Source organism: Delphinapterus leucas, chromosome 7 (genome assembly GCF_059928025.1).
Source record: "Delphinapterus leucas isolate spDelLeu-1000000601 "Yukka" chromosome 7, BTC_Dleu_Yukka2, whole genome shotgun sequence".
Taxonomy (NCBI): domain Eukaryota; kingdom Metazoa; phylum Chordata; class Mammalia; order Artiodactyla; family Monodontidae; genus Delphinapterus; species Delphinapterus leucas.
In genome coordinates, this window is record NC_143135.1 from 38,241,677 (window position 1) to 38,263,974 (window position 22,298).

Below are 22,298 nucleotides of genomic sequence, written 5' to 3' on the forward strand. Positions count from 1 at the left end.
TCTGGAGCACTTATTGTGCCCGGCTCCTGGCAGCCGCTGTCTTCTTTAAATCTCACAAGAATCCTGCACCGTAGGTGTTACTGTCCTCAATTCACAGGTGAGCAAACTCAGGCTCATAAACATTAAGTGACCTGTCCGACATCACACAGCTAGTGACAAACATTAAGTCCTCTGGACCGTGGATGCTCTTTGCACAGCGCCAGGACCCGGCTTGAACTTTGGGAGGCCAGAAGCGGAGGAAGAGGATTCAGGTACTGTCCTGCTCAGACTGGTCCTGCAGACAGCCAGCCGGGCCTCACAGACAAGAGAACTGTGGCCCAAGTGGTCATGTAACTCGTCAAAAGTCACCGAGCCCTTAGAAATCTTCACATCCTATCCTACCCTTTGGAGCCTGGGGACTGAAAAGGGAGCCCCACTCTGGCTTCGGGATCTTCTGAGTTAAACTAATCCCTCATGTTGGACATTGCTTTAGAACCTTGCTACTCAAAGTGTGGCTCCTAGACCAGCAGCATCAGCAACCCCCGGGAGCTTGTTAGAAATGCAGAGTCTTGGGCCTAGGGTCCTGTGCGAGTTCTCCAAACCTCACAGGGCTCCCTTGTGGATGCCCTTGCCTGGGAAAGGGCAGGCTCATAAACCACATCATGACCTCTGTGTAGGGACCAGACTCCAGGCCTCACAGAGCCAGCACGCTCTGGCCAAAGGGCAGGGTTTGCAGTAAGCAGAGTTGGGTTTGAGTCATGGATCTCTGGGCAGACCACTTCCCTGCACCCCACCCTTGGCCTCAGTGTCTTCATCTGCAAAATGGGAATAATGATCCTCCCCTCCTTTCTCCCGAGGATGCTCTGAGATTGAAGGAGATCATTATATCAAGGTGTTTTATAAACAGCGAAACTCCAACTGACTATTCCCTCCCTTTCCGACCCTAGAAGCTCTGACCCCCTTCTCACGTGCTTTGGCTGCCGGGCCTGGGCTGGGACTCCCAGTTTAGCCCTGTTCTCCGCACAGGCTGAGGACACAGCCCAGTGCTGCCAAGTCATGGGACGAGGTGCCCAACTGTCTTCTCAGCCTAGACCTGAAGCAAGACCAGCATCAGGAACGAGGACTGGCAGAGCGGGGCGCTGGGCCCCTGCAGCCACCTCGGCATGCAGAGCATCAATGAGGCGGCCTACAAAACTCAGCTCATGCAGATCACCCAGCTGTGATGGCAGCATCTCGGGCACCCAGGAGGGAGACTACTTCCACAGGGTGGGGCCTTTCTTTTTCAAGTATTACAGGGGCCTGAGCCCTCCACCTGGTCAGAATTTTGCAGGGATGAAGGCTGAGAGCTAAACACGGGTTTCCTCTCTCATAGTCTTCAGCCCATGAGGCCTCTAGGGTATGCCCGGCACCCATCCAGTGGTTGGCACCTCACTTAATCCTCCAACAATCTCTTGAGGTGGTAGGAATTATTATTATTCCCATTTTACAGATGAAAAACTGAGCCTCAAAGGAGCTAGGCCCCTTCCTTGTCCAAGGCCACATGCTGGTGAGAAGCAGAGGCAGGTGGATCCCCCTCCAGCTTGGCTCCCCACCCAACTGCTCTTTCTCAGATTCTCACTGGTCATTATACTGTCACTGGCCAGCTGTGGGCTGGTGCCTCCCTGCAAGGCTGTGTGAGGTTTTCCCTGCCCCTCACTCCACGTTACGGTCCCTGGTTCTGCCAGCCTTCGGGAGTGGTAGCCCATGGCAACGCAGATACATACCCTTGGGGACAGGCGCATCCCGAGAGGCAGGGGCCACGGGCTGGCACGCTCAGGCTCAGGTTCAGCAACTGCTGCTCACACGTCCTCTCTCTGCTCAGCTCAGGGTCGGTGTGCAGGTCACTGCAGTTCACGAAGACCTGGCCTGCTGGACAGGCAGCAGCTGGAAGAGGAGAGGGTGGTGCTGGCAAGAGCCTGGACACTCAGCAGGATGCTCGGAACACCTGGGCCTGGGGTGGGTTCCTGGGCAGCAGGGGGGGCCAGGGAGACCTGGGGACCAGCATCTGGAGGATGCAGGCAGAGATGGGGCTCTGATGCTTTCTCATGCCCTTGCTGCCCCTGAGGCATTCCTTGGGTTCCCAAGCGCACATCACAGTGGGCGGGAGGGGTATGTGCTGTCCCACCATAGGACAACCACCACCAGTACCAATTACTGGTCATGTCCTTTCCACCAGGTACTGTTCCAGGCCCCTCATGTGCATTTTCTTATTCGATCCTGCAACAACTCTGTGAGGTATTACTATCCCCTATTTTCCCATATAATGGAGAGAAGTCACTTCTGCTTTCAAAGGCATGATAAGGTGAGAGGAAGTGCCCCAGAGGGACCAGAAGAGGAGCCAGAAAGAGGATAGCCATGCAGTGTGGCAGGTGGCCAGGGGACTTTTAACAACATGGAAGTCAACTTCCCATTTACCTGTATTTCTGTGACATAAACCCACTCTCTCTCCCAGAGCCTTCAGTCATGTCGGCCGTATACACTTATACCATGTGAGCGATCTTTTTTAGGAAAATCAATAAAGGGGGTCTGAGTTCTATGCCCACCCTGGGATGGAACAGAGAGAAAGGGATAGCTACAGGAGATGAAATGAAAGTCCTAAAGGGCAGAAACCTGAAGCCAGAAACAACAAAAAGAAAAACACTCTCAGGGACATACATGAAATGTGGGGAGAACATAGGAATCTAGGTTATATACAAGAGAGGAAGTGAAGGTTCAGAGAGGTGAAGTGAGTTACCCAGGGCTGCACAGGTAGTGAGTGCTGGGCAGGATCTGAACCCAGGGCTACCTGAGTTTGGAGGCCCTGCTCTTTGCCACCTGCCATATGATTATTCTCTGATCTCCTCTGTGCCAATCTCCATACTTAGTGGCATCATCCACCCCAGGAGGTCCTCCCTGAAGGTTCCAGCCTCCTTGCCCTACCACCTCCAGGGCCCTCACAGGCTGATCCACCAGTGTGCCACCCTGATGCCCCCATCTCTACTGCCTGTGAGCGTCTCAAAGGCTCAGCCTATCCTCCCCACTGCTGTGATCCCACATCCCGCACTGGACACAGAGTCAGCCTCAGTAGACACATGATGGTTCAGACAGAGGAAATCCAGGACCCAGGGGAGGTCAAGGGACTGTTCAGATACCCCAACTGGTTACCCCTGAGGGAGATGGAGTCTCAGCATCTCCTCGAGAAGCGGGAGGGACAGCCACTTGAGTGGGGCTGAGGTTGGGACAGGATTTCACAATGCCACCCTCCAAGCTGGAACCTTTCCCGAGAGGGCAAAGAACACAGAAGGCTCGGTGTGGCACAAGACCTGGGGTGGGGTGTCCCTGTCCTGGTCTGTCCTCGAGCTCTCCACGCCCCTCTCCACAACCCCACTACCATGAAGGAGGCTCCACCCTCCCTGTCACCCTTACCTGGGGCTCTGCTACCACAGCTCATGACCCCATCTTTGCAGTGGCTGCAGAGAGAGAGAGAGGCACTGGGATCAGCCCACCCAGTCACTGCAGGGCCCGGAGACCTCGAGTTACTGCACTCAGGTTACTGCAGGATTCAGAAGGACATGCCCACTTCTGTCCCTGGCTCCCTGTGCAGAGGGGGAGGGTGGGTGTCGCTTCATGGAAAGTTTTGCACTGCTGAATTTTCTTTAGTCAGCAACTTCCATTTAAAGAGAGGATAATAGGACTTCCCTGGTGGTCCAGTGGCTAAGACTCCACGCTTCCACTGCAGGGGGCGCAGGTTCGATCCCTGGTCTGGGAAGTTCCCGCATGCCCTGCGGCGCAGCCAGACTAAGATTAAAAATAATAATAATAGGGCTTCCCTGGTGGCACAGTGGTTGAGGGTCCGCCTGCCGATGCAGGGGACGTGGGTTCATGTCCCGGTCCGGGAGGATCCCACATGCCGCGGAGCGGCTGGCCCCGTGAGCCATCGCCACTGAGCCTACACGTCCGGAGCCTGTGCTCCGCAACGGGAGAGGCCACAGCAGTGAGAGGCCCGCGTACCGCAAAAAAAAATTTTAAATAAAATTAAAAAATAATAATAATAAAGAGAAGATAATAATGCTGCTGTCTAGGGAGCTCACCAGTGGCCTAGAGATGGGATGTCACTGTCTCCAGGGGGATAATCCATTCCTTGGAAGTGGCAGGAGCACCGGTTCCTATACAAGCCGGGAACAGAGAAAGGTGGGCCAGCTCAGGAGCTGGGGCAGGAACAGCCAAGGACAGGGACCCCACCCCTCAGCCAGCCAGGGGCATTCAGACCCAGCATCCGTTCTGATGGCTCAGTGCCTATACCACACAGGTTGTTAAAATACTGTGAACACCAGGCTAGGCCCTCCAAATACGTCATCTTTCTAGCATAAGGTGGAGAACCTTATGCTACCGTCTCTGCAGGCGCCTCTTTGTAGGTCATCTGAGGCCAAAGACTGTGTTGCCTTCTCACATACCTCCCACGGCACCTGCCGGTTACGGCCAAGTGCAGGCCTTGGAGCAGAGCAGTCGAGGGCTGGAAGGGATGTCTGAACTCATCCAACCCCAGTGCTTCTCACCACCTTCTCCCTCTAAATCCTCCTCCACCCCATATAACCCTCAGAGGCTCCCTTCCCTGGCAATGCTCAAACTCAAGGGGTCGGGGCAGGGCACACATCTGGATCTCAAAAAGGTCTCTGAGTGAGTGAATCAAATATGTGCCCTAAAGGGGCTTCTCTCCAGCTCCCCCATTATTCAGTTGAATGTGATACCATTTTACAGATGGAGAAATAGGCCTGGAGGGGAACAAGGACCTTGGCAGTCAACCCCAGGATCCTGTGAGGTGAGGTCACCACCTCCCACCTCCCCCCGAACTCTGCCCTCTAGCCACACCGAGAACGCCCACAGGCAGGTCTTAGGGCCTTCCCCTTGTGCCCCTCCGCCTGGAGCACTCTTCATTCAAATCTCTGCTCAAATGTCACCTCATCAGAAAGGCCTTCCTCCCACGCTCACTTCAGATGACATATGACATAACAGTAACCCCTCCCTGTCCCAGGACCCTCTGTTCTCACTCGGCTGTATTTGGCTCTTGTTACCACCAGACCCATGAAGGATCTGTTTATTTGCTTATTATCTGTCTCACCACCCAGAATGTGAGCTCTGTGAGGGCAGGACTCTGTTTTGTTCGTTGCTGAATTCCCGCGGCCTAGAAATGTCTGGAACATACATGGTCAGTAAAGATTTGCGGAAGGAGAGGAGAGATGAGGGCAGAGACCCTGTTGGCTCTGCGGGGTTGTTCTGGGCTGGAGCAAAGAGCCAGAGCTGAGAAGAGAGGCCAGGGAAGGGGGAGGGGTGTCTAGAAGAGGAAGCCCACCCGACCACTGACCCAGCTTACCCTCCAAGCTCTGCCCCGAGATTGTGAGATGAAGTAGGGACATGAGAGGCCCAGTCAGGCACCCCAGTTTCATATGCTCTGGAGACCCCCAGCCTCATCACCACCTGACACAGAGCTCAAGCCAGCCTGCTCACCTGGGAACACAGAGGTCAGCCTGGGTGTCCAGATAGGTGTCTGGTGGGCAGGCACAGCCCTCCACACACTCGTCCCCGCTGAGGTCGCCGCCACCATCAACTCCACAGGCCTCAGGGCCGGCTAGGTCCTGGCAGGTTTGTCCACACGGAGCCACACAGGGGCTGTACTCCTTGGTAGCCTCACAGGACAGTGCTGTAGTGAGGAATGTAACTGTGCTTTGTTTCTCTCTTACTCACAACTGTGTGGGGTGGAGTCATCATCATAAAGAGGAGAACTGAGAACCAGAGAAGTTAAGACATTTGTCCAAGGTCACACAGCAGGTCAAGTTCACAGCTGATATCTGAACCCAGTCTGCCTCCCACTACACCAGAATGGCAGAGCCACAGAGGTGGGTCCCACCTCCCAAGTTCAGCCTGGACCCTGCCATTGGTATTTCCTTTTCTCTGCAGGGTGTTCCTCTTAGGTAGTGATACTGGGGAAGGAGTGGAAATCACTGCCCCCTGACAGCCCTACACTCACCCACAGACACACATGCACAGGTTTGTAAATACACACACACTTCTGCCTCTCTCGCTTCCATGGGTTATGAAGATCAATTGTGCTCCCTCCAGCAGCCTCTCGGGGCCCTTTGTCCAAGACTCAGGGTTGCCCTCTCCTCATCTGGACACCATCCCACTCCCCTGGGGTCTCCCACAGTCTGTCAGGGCCAGCAGAGCCACCTAGACTGCCAAGCCCAGTTGTTCTCACCCTGGCTGCACATCAAAGCCACCTAGGAGCTTTTAAAAATGCTGATCCCTGCCCCTAACTGCCAGATACATTGTTTTAATTGATACTGGATATGGCTCAGACAGGTGCATTTTTTAAAAGTTCCCATGATGATTCTAATGTGGTCCTATCCAACCAGCTCTGGAGAAACTTTGACTCAGAGACGGGCCAGGGCCTTGTCACAGACACACAGAAAGTTACCTGCAGGGCTGGAATAAAACTCAGGTCTCCTGACTCCCAGTACAGTAAGCCCCCTACATACGAACCTTCGAGTTATGAACTTTCAAAGATGCGAACGTATTATAAACCTATTATAGTACAGTACTATACAGCCGATTGTGTTAGTTGGGTACCTTAGGCTAGCTTTGTTTGACTTACGAACAAACTGAACTACGAACATGCTCTAGGAACGGAACTAATTCATACGTAGGAGACTTACAGTGAGGCCCTGTGCTGGGGCTGGGGGCACAGAGATGACCAAGACATGGAGAGGTGTGTGGCCTGGGGTGGGAGTGGGGGTGGGTACGGGCCAGCCCAGGCCCATTGAGCCACATGTGCACTCAAACCTGAGGGCCACACAGCCAGTGATCTTTAGAAAGTTCACTCTGGCTGCAGTGAGAAGAGGCTATAGGGACACCTGTTAGGTAGCTGTCACTAGGGTGGTGGCAATGGCGGTGGTGAGAACTGGCTGAATTTGCAGTTGACCAGACTTACAGGACTTGGAGATGGACTGGAGGTGACACGTGCCCCAGGTGTCAGGCCTGGGTAATCCATGGATGGGGGCCCTCGGCAGAGATGGAGAGCACAGGAGGAGAAAAAGTTTGGGAGGAAGGGGTGTTAGGCTGGAGGAGACTGTAGGACGTCCCAGGGGAGAGTTCAGGGGGGCAGGTGGACACTCAGATCTGGAGCTCCGGCTCCTCCAGCCGTCCTCACATGGGCACACAAGCGTGGGGCGCTCACCACAGGCTGGCAGGTGGGCACGGAAGTCGACGGGGAGCCCATGGCGCTGGCACAGGCGGGCATAGTGGGCTAGCGTGGCACACAGGCAGGGCTGCCCACAGCGGCAAGTGTCCCGGCGGCACTGCTCAAAGTAGGGCACAGGGCTCAGGTACGCAGAGCAGGGCGCAAACAGCTCCCCAGTGAGCACGCTGCAGGACTGCAGGGCGTAGGAGGCTGCAGACAGACAAACGGGCCGAGGGTCAGAGGTCTGGTTTGCCTGGTGCCCCAGGCCCCAGTCTCTCCCTCCCTCCTTCCCCACAGCTCAGGGGACTCTGTACACGGGAGTGTGTGTGTACATGTGTGCGCATGCACAGGCACTCGTGCAACGCATTCCTCATGCCAGTCATGAATCCATATGCCAGAAGGAGTCAAGGGAGTGAACGAAACAGACAAAAGTCCCTGCCCTCATACAGCAGACATTCTGGTTGGAGGAGACCATCACTAGACGACTTACATAGTAAATTAAAGGGGAAGAATCTAAGGAGAGAGAGAAAGCTAGGAAGGAGAATGGGGATTGCAAGTTGGGGCAGGAGGGGAATTGTGATTTTAAACCCAGTGGTCCGAAGCCCTCAGTGGAAAGATGTTTGACCAAAAACTCGAAAGAGGTGAGAGAGTGAGGCATGTGTTTATGAGGGAAAAACATTCCAGGTGAAGGGAACAGCAAGTGCAAAGACCTGGAGAGAAGGACCAGGCTGTGTAGGAAGAGAGCAAGGAGGCCAGTGCAGCTGGAGGAAGGGGGAGGGTGGGAGGTGGATGGGGGAGGAGGTGAGATAAGGGGGATGGGAGGAGAGCGTAGAGCCTGGTGGGGCCACTGTGAGACCTCGGGCTTTTGCCCTGGGATGGGGGAGCTGGTACAAATGTGTGTGTAGGTGACAGGGATAGGACGTGAGGTTCCCTTCTGCCTGCCCCTCACCAGAAGGGAAGCTCAGTCCCCTCCCCGCACCTTCTCCTTTCTGATCACTCCTACCCAATGTGGTCAACATCCTCATGCCCAGCTTCCCACCTCATCTCTCTCAAACCAGTCACACCCATCCTCCCTCCCCTCCCCGATCACCTCACCGGCTTGCAGGTGCACATCACAGGGGTCCACCGGGGAGCCAGAGACCAGCGGGAAGCAGGCGGACAGTGTTTTCCAAGAATTGCCAAAGAGTTGTGGGGTGCTCTCAGGCACACCCACTGGGGACCTGCAGCCACGGCAGAGCCACATTCACACACTGGCCCAAGTGCACCCAAGTGAACGTACAGCATACACCCAGGTAAGCATCCACCTGCCCATGTACACACACGCACACACACCCACAGAACACAAATACATGCCAGACACGCAAACAGCCAAGGGGATCTACACACATTCACACACATACAATTACAAATGTGCGTGCATACACACACCCATCACGTTCAACAGGCTCCTAATGGGCTTGAGGCCACACACTGTCCCACCCTCACCACCCACCCCAGTTCTTCACATCAGAAAGAGATAAACGGGGACACCATCAACCAAACTTCACCACATTAAGACTTCCTCTTCCCTTCCCCAAGGGCAGTTCCCCCAAACTCCTTTGCCCTCCCTCTCTTTCCAGGTGGGAAATAGTCACATGAGGGGCAATAAAGGGGGGAAGGGGAGAAGCATGTTTCCTAGACAACACCAGTCTCCAAAGGTCACCGAACTGGGTGTAGATGGTAAAATGGAGAGAGATCATAGTGTCCATGAGGGGCAGGTTCTGCCTGGCGCCCACCACAGGCACATTATTGCTCCAGAGCAGTGAGAACACTCAAGTTACACAGAGCAGTATTGCCACCCAGAGTTCACAGTTAGCAGCACGGCAAGCAGCCCACACTGAACAAGGTCTGCCCTCACCATTCTAACCAGCTGCGCTAACACCAGGCAAGGCAGAGTAGAATGCTACATCTTAAAAGGTACATGCATGGAAAAGCTCTCAGGTTTTTCCTGTTCTTGCTTTTCCAAACAAATTCTCATTTCTGTCTGAAGAAAGCCTCTCATGTTTCCTTCTGCATCACCCAACGCATGTAACTTGAAGGACTGGCCAGAACCTTCAGCCGTCAAGATCAACCCTTTGTTCTCCCTTCTGGAAGGTCAGACTCTCGTCCTCTCTCAAATTCCTCAACTGTGTCCATGCCTAGATAGACTTTTCTCTCAACTCTCTGTCAGTCCATGGGAAATAGCCCTCCCCAGAATACTGGGAGACTCACAGGATGCAAACCACAAGCACCAGACAGGAAAGGTACGTGAGTTAAAATGGCCTGGTGGGATAGAAAGCAAGGGATTGGGCGTCATTGGTTTACTGGGGGCTCACACTCATCTAAAAGTGTTCACAACCAGTTAAAACAGACAAGATCGTGAGCCAGATCAAACTCAGCCTGAGGTCCACTCATTTTAAGACCTCACTGTAAAACAGTATTTCTCAAAGTTATCTCTCTAGACCTCACAGACTAGAATCACAGAGGTGCTTATTAAAAATTAGATTCCCGGGCAGTACCCTAAATCAGATTCTTGAGGAGTGGGACCCAGGAATCAGCATTTTAACAAGCTCCCGGGATGATTCTTCGGCGCAAGAAAGACTGTGAACCACTGCTTTAAAGAAACATACTTAAATTTAAATGTGGAGGACTAAATAATCAATGGTGCACGTCGGGAACACTGAGAGCCCACGGCAGCCCGGGAGAAACGTTCCTAGGCAGCGCCAGCCCGCACACACTCTTAAGGGGCCTGCCTCCCCCTCTCCTTCCAGTTCCGGGTCAGGGCACGTACAGGAAGTCGTCCTGCGTGTTGCCGTTGAAGGTGCCGCAGAGGCCCACAGTGTCTTCTACCCATCGCTGGTCCACCTGCAGGTACAGCCGCGGTCCTTCGCGGTCGTAGAGCACCCGCACACCCACGTTGGTCCTCACGCGCAGGAACACGGACGAGAGCCTCCGGATTTCAAAGGCGTCTGGGCACAGAACCGGAGCGGGGATGTAGGAGGTTCAGACAGTATCACCCCATCCACCGCCACCACCTGCATGGCCCACGCTGACCCCCATACCCAGCCCAGTCTTCACACACAGTGAGGCTCTGCCTGGGGGTTGGTTTGGGGAGCCTTGAGAAAATCCTATTCAATGATTAAGTCAGGACCCAGGAATAACCTACCATGGCAGCTCCCGCTGAGAAATTTCTTCTAGCATCGAGTGCCAATTAAAGCTTTGCCTCCCTAAGTCGTGTGTTTCCTTTTCTAGCAAAGGAGAATTCTGTTAACTACCCTTTTTTTTTTCCACAGTGACTACCAGGAAGCTCACAATATGATTTCTGATTCAATCGTAGCAATTTTAAGTTTTAGATTCAGTTGTAGTGAATTTTACACATTTTGTGGCTTGCCTTTTTTTCGGGGGGCAGGGCTCTTTACACTCTTGCATCTCCCCTCTTCTCAATCTTGAGCCCTTATCCTTTTTTCTTTTTTAATTTTTTTCTGGTGCCATTTTATTTCTTAATGGTTTTGCCATTTTTGTTAGATGTGCTTCCTACGAGCTATCACAAATACCTTGTGAAATCAGAAAGGATAATAATTAATAGATAGTGAGAGTAGGGATGGAAGACAGCTCCATTAATATCCTAATGTTAGGAGAAGCCGTCATACTGCCATGAAGCCCACTGTCATGTTGGGATGGGGACAAAGACAATTTTATAAGTCCAGAGTCCATGTTCCTGGGACCAAGGTGTCCCCCTGGCCTGGTTCACCCAGTATTAGAATGTGAGCTGTTGCCCGTGTGGCAATGCCTTTGGCCAGAAGAGCCTGGGCCACCACCTTTCAGCTAGCTCTCATCCACCATGGCCGTACCGTCTGTGTAGGGTGGGGTGACCTTGTACTGGTCAAACAGAAGGACATCTCCTGCTTGGGTCAGGGTCACCTGCCTCCGAGGGTCCTGATGCAGAATCACTGACACTGACTGGACACAGACTCCATCCTGGTTCTAGAGAGAAAGGAAGGCCAAAGGGCCAGAGTTAGTCTGTCTTGCCTGCTGGTCCCAACAGAGCCCTCCAAAGGCAGGGATTTCAGCACAGTCTGAGGCTAGGGGAAGCCTCCCCACAGTGACAGAGGCCCAAAGGACATTAGGGGTCCTCTAACCAAATGCTTTCATCTGGGGAATGGGAAGGCAGAGGCACAGACTGGAGAAGGTTAGTGGCAGAACTGGGAAAATACAAATAAAAATGATAGTCAACCCTCAGGCTATGACACAGAGCAGAGATGGACCCCAGATGACCCAGAGTCCAGCCCCAGAAACACTGGCCTCCCCACTTGACTGCAATCCAGGACTTTAATTTCATCCTTTTATGGGTGTTTATGTAGCTCTTTCTATGTGTCACATCTTGCAGAGTATCAAGCTCCACTCATAAGCAGGCAGGAAATGAGCTAATATTCTCTAGGCCTCAGGTTCTCATCTCTGAAATGGGTAGTACACATTGGGCCCATTCATACCTCCCTTCCACAGAAGATGGTCACACAGTCATACATGATGAAAATGATATAGTCCCTGCCCTCAAGAAGAATAGATATTCGTGTGGGATACAGACATTAAATAAGTAATTACAAAGTTGGTTAATTATTATTGTGATCAGTGCTGAAAAGAGGTGTAGGGTGCTAGGAAAGCATATAGTGAGGGAAGGAGACTTAGCCTGCAGAGGTAGGAAAGGTCATCCTAGGGAATGATAATAGTAATGTAACAATAATCATAACAATAATATAACAGTTATACTACAATATTATTAAAACATAATAATAACAGCTAACTTCAGAGTTATGTTCAAGTACCATTCTGATATATTGTTTAACATATTTACCCACCTAATCGTCATAGCAATCCTATTCGGTAAGTACTACTAACAACCCCATTTTGCAGATCAGAAAACTGAGGCATGGGAAAAAAGCTCAAGAGTCATGTGAGCTGAGATCAGAGGATGCATAGAAGCTGTGGGTAACGGAAGAAGGCAATGGGGAAGACATCTAGGCAGAAGGAACAACCTGTACAAAATCCCTGACAGGAAGGCTTTTACTGTATTCAGGGATGTAAAAGAAGACCAGAGGGGTCAGAGCCCACTGGGCAAAGTGGTTTAAGGTTCAAGAGGTAGGCAGAGGGCTTCCCTGGTGGCACAGTGGTTGAGAATCTGCCTGCTAATGCAGGGAACACAGGTTCGAGCCCTGGTCTGGGAGGATCCCGCGTGCCGCGGAGCAGCTAGGCCCGTGAGCCACAACTACTGAGCCTGCGCGTCTGGAGCCTGTGCTCCGCAACAAGAGAGGCAGCGATAGTGAGAGGCCCGTGCACCGCGATGAAGAGTGGCCCCCGCTTGCCACAACTAGAGAAAGCCCTCGCACAGAAACGAAGATGCAACACGGCAAAAATAAATTAATTAATTAAGAGTTAGGACTTCAACATATTCATTTAAAAAAAAAAAAAAACGAGGTAGGCAGGGGCCAGCTTAGGCAGAGCTTTGTAATATTTTTGGACTTTATCCTAAGTTCAAAGACAGCCAGAGAAAGTGTAACAGGAAAGTAATACAATCGAGCACTGAAATCAACTGATCAGAGCTTGAAACTTTTCAGAAAGACATTGTACAACCAGTTATGACCTTTCTTTTAAGTTTCTGCCCAAGGGGACAATCCCTGAAACAGCTCAAAATCATCGTGCCTAAAACATCACCTTCTTTGTCAAACCCACTTATCCTCTGGTCCCCCCTGGACATGTCACTGGTGCAGGAAGAAAGCCTGCACCTTTAGTCAGTCTCAGGTTCAAATCCTGATGTCACTGAAAGCCATAAGACCCTAAAGAACGCACTTAAGTTCTACAAACCTCTGTTCTCTCCTCTGCAAAATAGAGATACAACATGTGGTTGGTCCTCCCTATTGGATACATATAAGAAAAGTGCATGAAATACTTTGGGGTTGCATTTGTCAAAACCACAGAACTTTACAGCATAAAGAGTGAACGCTAATGTGTGCAATTTTAAAAAGTCATGTAGGAGGTCAGGGGATCCCAGAATGGAATGCAGACTGTGACAGAAGAATCTAATATATTACAAATATATGGAACAACCTCACTAAAGGGGTTTTGGGGAAAGCTGTTGACCTAAGTTACTTTGGAAATAAATGGAGTTTGTAAGACTAAGAGCAAAAGGAATTGTGCCTAAGCGCTGTACTCTACTTGATAAAGTTATTTCCCATGGAGATACAGGATAATAATTCTGATACTCTTCTACATGTATACTGGAATTGAACAGTTAGGTAAATGAATAGGTGAATAATGGAAGCCAGGTTTCTTACTGTTGGAGCGGGTGTTTAGAGATAAGCAAGGGGAGGCGGCTAGAATGATCCATATGGCAGTACCTTAGAGTTGGAACATGAGTATGAACTCCTGATTAGCACACATCATATGTTTATTTATAGAAATATTTATCCATATGTGTACATATGTTGGTTAGGCAAGGATATGCATGGGTTATTCATATATTTCCTTTCTCTGTCAGCTGAAATGGCCTAAAAGAAATGATACCCCAGAAGCAATGAGCATACCTAGTGCGTGCCCAGGTCTTGGTTTCTGACACCATTCTCTAATAAAAGGAGCCAAGAAAGCCTGGTGATATTTTTGCAGAAATGGCTGATTCTAGGACTGGGACAGGAAATATACGAGATGAGCCTGGTACATGTTGTAGGGCCGAAAGGTTAAGGAAGTACGTACACACACACACAGTGATGGAGGTGTGTCAAAGGGACACAGGAGCCACGTGAAAGACTGCCCAATGGCCAAAGCTGAACAATCTGAGTAAAAAAATAAAAAAGTATTGGATTATAAACCAAATTATAAATTAAGTATCCATGAGGGCTTCCCTGGTGGCGCAGTGGCTGAGAGTCCACCTGCCGATGCAGGGGACGCGGGTTCGTGCCCCGGTCCGGGAAGATCCCACATGCCGCGGAGCGGCTGGGCCCGTAAGCCATGGCCACTGAGCCTGCGCGTCCGGAGCCTGTGCTCCGCAACTGGGGAGGCCATGACAGTGAGAGGCCCACGTACCGCAAATAAATAAATAAATAAAATAAAATAAATATCCACGAGCGCATGCTGATATAAATGACTGAATAAATATATCAGGGAGAAAAAAACGAATCTGCAGAAAAACTTGCGTGAATTCTGTGCCTTCAAGGAGGGGAGCATAACTCCCCATTCTTCAAGTGTGGGCTGAACATAATGACTTTTCTTCCAAAGAGAAGAACAGTATGGAAAGGGGGAAAAAAGAATAACTTCTCGGTGGCAAACACTACCTCAGCTAGATGATCAAGGTCCATATCAACAATAATAAACCACGTTGATAGCGTGTACCCTTGGTAAGATGTGATGAAAATGACGCCCTACCTCCGATCTTCCTCCCCCAAACCCACAACCCCACTCTAACCATGAGAAAAACATCATACAAATTCCAAAAGAGGGGCATTCTACAAAGTAAGTGACCAGTATTCCTCAAAACTTTCAAGGTCATCAAAAATGAAGTATGAGAAACTATAACAGCCAAGAAGAGCCTAAGGAGATGTGATGACTAAATGTAATGTAGTATCCTAGAACAGAAAAATGATATTAGGTGAAAAACTAAGGAAATCTGAATAAGGTATGGCTTTAGTTACTGATGTATCCATACTGGCTCATTATTTGTAATTAACGTAAGATGTTAATAATAGGTTGTGACAGGCTTTCTGGACAACATCCAGCCTTGGATCGGGCTCAGCTCTTCCTCCTGCTGGCTGTGGGTTGTCAGAAATGCCCCAAGCCTCTGTAAGCTTGTCTCATCATATTTAAAATAGGGAGAATAATAATAACTACCACGTGGGGGTATTTTGAACTTTAAACTGGATGTTGTATGCAAAAGTGATTGAAGTTCCTAGCACTGTGCCAGTATTTTTCATCATCCTCTCTGTTACTGTCCTCACCCCACCCCATTCTGTTCACCCAGACTGAAGTCACAGCTTCCTCTTTGACTTTTCCTGCTTCTCTCCCACATCCCCCCTAACTTTACCAGCCACAGTCAGCCAGTTGCCAAGTCCTTCTGCTTCTGTGTTGCTGCATTCTAGAACATTCCAACCTCACTGCCTTTCTCATGTGCTCTAATCCTCCTGGATTGCCCTTCCTCCCCATCCTCAAATATACATATTTTATTTCTGTTTCTCTTTCCAGGCCCACTTTTTAGGTCACTCAGCTCAAATGCCACCTCTGCCATGAGGCTTTCCTTCTTCCTTTCTTCTACCCCACAGGGGTATTTCTTCCTTCACAGAACTCCCCTCTTACAGCACTGATGGTGTTGTATCTCGTACTGAAGCAACCGACCTGAGGACGTGACTGACCTCCCACATCAGGCTGTGAGCTCCTGGCAGGTAAGACCAGGTCAGATTCATCTGTGTAACCCTCACCGTGCCCAGCCCAGGACTGGCCCAAAGCTGGCCCTCCATCAGTTCATCAGCATGGATGACGTCACAAGGAGGAGACCCAGCTCATGGTAAAAAGAATGTGCTATCAAGAGGCGCCATCCAGCACTGAAGCAGGTTACCTCAGGCTGAGGCTGGCCAGCCAGTCAGGGACACGTTAGAGAGAGGGCTGAGTAAGGGACCCCCCAAGGTCCCACAGCCCTCAGGTATTCTAAGACGCCAGACCTCCGTAAGTGGGAAGGAGCTCAGCTGGGCTGTGTCTGTCTGCCTTGCCTTTTGCCACCCTCAGGATGTGATGAGAGTGACCCAACTTTTGAGGACAAGTATTCTCTTGACTCAGATAGCAGCCAAGGTCAGGGCCAGGCCATTCTCTGGCAGAGAAAGGGGTGGGGGCCACTGAGGCCTAAAGAGGGAGAAAGCCCAGCCCTCCACCTAGTCCACAGCCCAGCATGGGTCCCCAGGGCCAGCGAGGGGCATGTCCAGCTGATGTCTGCTCACACTCAGGGCCTCAGTGCTGGGGCTGCAGAAGCCAGCAGGGAGGAGGGACTGGGGGTGGCCCCCCTGGCTAGGGGTGTGAGCCCCTGCTCCTCTATGCCAGGAGGGGCTTCAGTGCCACCAGACCAGGACTGGTGAGGTTTGCTAGCATGGTCAGCTCAGGGACAGTGCAGTCACTACTGAGAGACAAACAAGCTCACATCTACCCCAGACCTGCAGGTTGGCCTTTTGCTCAGCTATGTTCACAAGTGGTTGACACAGCTCAGGGCTCACCTCCTCTAGGAAGCCTTTCGTGATCCACCTCCTCCTCCCACCTGACATTTGGGTGAAACAATAACAGGGAAAAGTTCCTCCATGGAGATCTACTCTGTACTGTCCATGTTGTCACAGCTCCTGTAACATAGTAGGTTATGGGGGTCACTTGTCTGCCTCACGCACCAAACTGTAAGGTCCAGGAGGGCAGAGCCAGGTCTAATTCATCCCAGTCCCAAAGACTCAACACAGCTTCTGGAAGACATAGATGTTCAGTATATGCTGAAAGAACGAATGAATAAATGAATAGAGATGCTGAAGGTACAATCCAAGGAAGCAGAGATTAAGTTGAATTAGACCAATTTTAGAGATTTTTTTTTTACCATCACATCAAAAAGAATAAAATACCTAGGAATAAACCTACCTAAGGAGACAAAAGACCTGTATTCTAAAAGCTATAAGATGCTGATGAAAGAAATCAAAGATGACGCAAACAGATGGAAAGATATACCATGTTCTTGGATTGGAAGAATCAATACTGTCAAAATGACTATACTACCCAAGGCAATCTACAGAGTCAATGCAATCCCTATCAAATTACCAATGGCATTTTTCACAGAACTAGAACAAAAAATTTTAAATTTGTATGGAAATGCAAAAGAACCCAAATAGCCAAAGCAATCCTGAGAAAGAAAAACGGAGCTAGGGATTTCCCTGGTGGTGCAGTGGTTAAGAATCCTCCTGCCAATGCAGGGGACATGGTTTCGAGCCCTGCTCCAGGAAGATCCCACATACCGCGGAGCAACTAAGCCCATGTGCCACAACTGCTGAGCCTGTGTGCCACAACTACTGAAGCCCGCGTGCCCAGAGCCCATGCTTCACAACAAGAGAAGCCACCGCAATGAGAAGCCCGTGCACTGCAACAAAGAGTAGCCCCCGCTCGCCACAACTAGAGAAAGCCCGTGTGCAGCAATGAAGACCCAATACAGCCAAAAATTAATTAATTAATTAATTTTAAAAAAGAAAAACAGAGCTGGAGGAATCAGCCTCCCTGACTTCAGACTATACTACAAAGTTCCAGTAATCAAAACGGTATGGTACGCTGGACACTATAAAACTCTTAGAGGAAAACATAGGCAGAACACTCTTTGACATAAATTTCAGCAATATATTTTTTGAACCACCTTCTGGAGTAATGAAAATAAAAACAAAAATAAACAAATGGGACCTAATTAAACTTAAAAGCTTTTGCACAGCAAAGAAAACCATAAACAAAATGAAAAGACAACCCACAGAATGGGAGAATATATTTTCAAATGAAGCAACTGACAAGGGATTAATCTCCAAAATATATAAACAGCTCGTGCAGCCCTCTGTCAAAAAGAAAACCCAATCAAAAAATGGGCAGAAGATCTAAATAGACATTTCTCCAAAGAAGACATACAGATGGACAAAAAAACACATGAAAAGGTGCTCAATATCACTAATTATCAGACAAATGCAAATCAAAACTACAATGAGGTATCACCTCACACCAGTCAAAATGGTCATCATCAAAAAGTCCACAAACAGTAAATGCTGGAGTGGGTGTGGAGAAAAGGGAACCCTCCTACACTGTTGGTGGGAATGTAAATTGGTACAACCACTATGGAGAACAGTATGGAGGTTCCTTAAAAAAACTAAAAATAGAACTACCATATGATCCTGGAATCCTACTCCTGGGCATATCCCTGGAGAAAACCATAATTTGAAAAGATACACGCACCCCAATGTTCATTGCAGCACTATTCACAACAGCCAAGACATGGAAGCAACCTAAATGTCCATCAACAGAGGAATGAATAAAGAAGATGTGGTGCATATATACAATGGAATATTACTCAGCCATAAAAAAGAACGAAATAATGCCATTTGCAGCAACACTGGATGGACCTAGAGATTATCATACTAGGTGAAGTAAGTCAGACAGAGAAAGACAAATATCATATGATATCACTCATATGTAGAATCTAATTTTTTTTAAATGATATAAATGAACTTATTTACAAAACAGCAACAGACTCACAGATTTTGAAAACTTATGGTTACCAAAGGGGAAATGTGGCAGGGGGCGGGGAGGGATAAATTAGGAGCTTGGGATTAACATACACACACTATTATACATAAAATAGATAACCAACAAGTACCTACTATACAGCACAGGGAACTCTACTCAACATTCTGTAATAACCTATATGGGAAAAGGATCTGAAAAAGAATGAATATATGTATATGTATACCTGAATCACTATGCTATACACCTGAAAATGACACAACATTGTAAATCAGCTATATTCCAATAAAATTAAAAAAATAAAAAACAATGAGGCCCAGGACAGGGAAGTGACTCTCAGCTAGCAGATGTTCTGGAGCCGGAACCCAGTCTGCTGTCCCCTGGCTCTGCCCAGAAAGAATGGACAGCAGGATGAGTGGGCTGTGGAAGGACCTGAGGCCCTGCCCTAAATCCCCAGCCTCTCTAGGGGGTGGCAGCCAGGGGTGGCTGGCTGGTTCAGGTCTGGGGTCCCAGCCCTTACCAGGCCACATGGGGCATTCTGCAGTGTCACTGTGAAGGTGCCCGAGGAGCGGCTCTTGGCGAGGATGTACTGACACGTGGCAGGGAACGTGTAGCGGCGGCCATCAAAGGTCGTGAAGTGGATGTCGCCAGTCACTGAACACTCGGCTGAGGGGCAGAGAAAGGCAGCTAACCCAGGGGAGCTGCCCCACAGGGAGTGCCTTGCCCTGCAGCTCTGAGCATGAAGAGAAGATGGCACCCTGTCCTCAGGTATGAGGGCAGTGTCTGGAGCCCTGCCCCTACCCCCCCAGGCCTGTCTGAAGGGAGATGCAGCCCTGCCCCGAGCATCTCCCTCTGACAGGAGACCAGGCCCCGAGCATGGAGACCAGTCTTGGTCCAGGTCCCCCATGCTCAGGAAGGAGCCCATGAAAAACCCTCCCTAACAGGGGTGGAGCAAAACCCCTTAATCAGGCAAAGCAGCTCTGAGGAAATGAAGAGGGGCGTGCTGAGCCAATGGAACTGAGTGACCACCCCACGCCAGCAGCAGGCCTGGCCCCCAGCGCTTCCCTGCCCTAAAAGCTGTGGGACTGGTAGGGGGTAAGGTCCAAGATGGGGTCAGACATACCTGGGCAGACAGATGTGCTGCACAGCCACTTGCCCGCAGTGCATGTGCTGAAACACAGAGACCAGGGGGGCAGGGGCTCACCCCTCCAGGACTAGGATAGACGTCGGAGGGTTGCAGGGTCCGCAGAGCTCCTCCTCGCCCTCAGTTTTCCCAGCTCTAAAATGGGTGATGGAGATTCCACCCATAGAATGGATATAATGAGATCTCCTGACTCAGAGATGCTGAGTGAGCGCTCCCATGTGGTCAGGCTCCCAGATCCTGGAGGGTCAGCCCTGAGGGAAAGCCCCAGAAGTCACCGCCTCCCCCTTCCCCTCTCCCCAACAGTGGACACAGACCAGGTGTTGCAGTCTTCTTTCACCACAGAACCAGTTGGGTACAGGGTCCCATGGAACTCACAGGGACACTCAGCTGGTGCCACGCAGCCCCCATCCTCGAAGATCAGCCCTAGGGTGACAGCAAAGGCCGACTTACCTCCATTCTTGTTCACAACACTTTCATGACTCTCCAGGGCCTGTGAAAAACAGCACCTCACCCACACTCTTTCACCATCCAGCTCACTTTCAAACTTTCTCCTGTATAAATGATTAATCCCCTCTGAGCAAATAACCTCACTTCCAGACCTTTCTCAGAGAACCACCCACACCAAACAAAATGCATACTGACTAGCTTCTCCTCCTCACCTCTCAAAAGCCTGTCACTGCATCTAGAACCAGCTTAGGTGCCACCTCCTCCAGGAAGCCTTCCCTGACAGTCTCTCTTCTTGAAATGAATCCCTATATCTCTTCTTGTCTGAACCGCTGAGCTGGTCCTCACCAGATTATGCCTCAGACTAGAGTCATGTGTGTAAGTGTCTTATCACAGCAACCTGATTTTGATCCCTAAAGTCAATGACTGTATCTTTATATTTTTTATCCTAACCCCCAGCCTAGCCACGTGAGCTGCACACTGTAGATGTGCTGCAAATGTGTACACCATGAAAACAGTATGTGGATGAATGTTTAAACAAATGCATGTGTGATAAATGAATAAATGAATGACTGAATGACTTGTCCTCATCTACACACCTTAAAAAGCTCAGTCCCAATGAAATTAAATACCCTGATGAACCTCTCAAGAGCCACAGTTCTGCCCCTACCCTCACCTCCCTTAAGTCATCCATTCATTCATTTATTCACTTATTGTTTTTTCCTTCATTCATTCTGCAAACAAGCATCCTCTGAGCCCTTGCTCCATGCCCATCCGTGTCAGCCCAGGAAGTGGCTGCCAGGCACCCACACCACCCCTCGCATACCGTCGGGGCAGTAGCAGCCATCCACACAGGTTATCTCGCTGTCCACGCAGGATGCCCGGGGCTGGCAGGAGGCGGGGCAGCAGGCGATGCACTCGTTGTAGATAAAGGCCTTCTCCTTGCAGTGCACCGCTTGCAAGGAAGGGAGCAGTATGGCCTGACAGCTCCCTTCTGGCCCCAGCTCTGCCAGGACCCAACCAGGACGCACCCCAAGCCCTGGGGTGGGGGGTGGGAGGGCTTTGATTTTCCTGATTCCCCTAGTTCCAGTGGGAGCACCAGGTGACCAGGAAATTAGTGAGAGCCTGGGAGACGCTGAGAGCCACCCTCATCTCACTCGGTGGCCCCAGGCCAGCCCCTCCCTCTCTGAGCCTCAGTTTTCCCATCTATCACGTGCAGATGCAACCTTAGGCCTTAACACTCTGATAACTGTGGTTCTCAGCAGGACAGGACATCGAGCTGAGGCCTGGGAATGCCACCCGCAGCCCCAGGACAGAACTTGTTGGAATCCCTCCCTGCCCACCACCAGGCTGCACCTACCGCATGGCCGGAGCTGGTTCCTCCACCCCTGCAGGGGCTGACCTGCCTGGGCACATGCCCGGGCATACTCTGCCAGCGCCCGGCACCAGGTGGCTTCATCACCCGCTGATCTATGCAGGGAAACCGAGGGTCACACTGGAGTGAGATCCACCCTGTAGCCAGCCCGCCAGCACCCGATAGAGACCGCCAGGGCTCAGGGCACCCTTCCTCGCCACGCAGCTGGGAAAGGGAGCCAGGGAAGGGAGCTAGGTATACAGACCCCTAGGCTGGAGGCAGGAAACCTGGGCTCTAGTCTCAACATTGCCCCTGACTTACGTGACCCTGAGTGGGTCAGGCCCCATTTCTGGGCCTCAGCTGAATGGGGAAGGTCTGTCCTATGCAGATAAGAGTATCAGAGTTTTGGGAAGCATATCTGTTAGGGTCTGGGATCATCAAGCTCAGTGGCCCACGTGATGAACTCCCACCCCAGACTGGGAGAGGTCTCCCTTCAACCCAATATCGCCCGCCCCCCCGGCTCCCCACTCACTGGCAGAGATCGCTGGTACAGCTGGCCGTGAAGGGCAGAGGGCTGACATAGGCATGGCAGGCATCAAAGGGGGGCCGCAGCAGTGCCTCACAGCGGTCATACACACCCTGGGGCAAGGGCCAGGAGCCAGAGCTGGGGGCTGGCAGGGCCAGGTAAAGCCCTCTGACTTTGCCAGTCCCATACAGCACCCCAACTTGAGCCCGAGGGAGAGAAAGGGCCGGGTAGAGAGCAGACAGAAGGGGCATGGGCACCAACAACCCTGGGCCCCTGCAGCCAATGACTTCCCAAGAAGCAGAAGGAA

General features: G+C 50.8%; 1 protein-coding gene across 1 annotated transcript in view; it reads right to left on the reverse strand.

Annotated features, from left to right (window-relative positions):
- OTOG (otogelin) overlaps positions 1–22,298 on the reverse strand; it is an 84,415-nt gene that overhangs the window by 50,436 nt on the left and 11,681 nt on the right. The window contains exons 10-23 of the mRNA XM_022555664.2: positions 21,998–22,104; positions 21,472–21,581; positions 20,938–21,066; positions 19,982–20,090; positions 19,647–19,693; positions 19,044–19,189; positions 11,101–11,233; positions 10,041–10,218; positions 8,327–8,451; positions 7,229–7,441; positions 5,503–5,695; positions 4,089–4,163; positions 3,424–3,467; positions 1,743–1,902 (exon numbers count right to left, since the gene is read on the reverse strand). Of these exons, the coding sequence (XP_022411372.2) occupies positions 1,743–1,902; positions 3,424–3,467; positions 4,089–4,163; positions 5,503–5,695; positions 7,229–7,441; positions 8,327–8,451; positions 10,041–10,218; positions 11,101–11,233; positions 19,044–19,189; positions 19,647–19,693; positions 19,982–20,090; positions 20,938–21,066; positions 21,472–21,581; positions 21,998–22,104 (1,769 nt within the window). The remainder of the gene's footprint in view (positions 1–1,742; positions 1,903–3,423; positions 3,468–4,088; positions 4,164–5,502; positions 5,696–7,228; positions 7,442–8,326; positions 8,452–10,040; positions 10,219–11,100; positions 11,234–19,043; positions 19,190–19,646; positions 19,694–19,981; positions 20,091–20,937; positions 21,067–21,471; positions 21,582–21,997; positions 22,105–22,298) is intronic.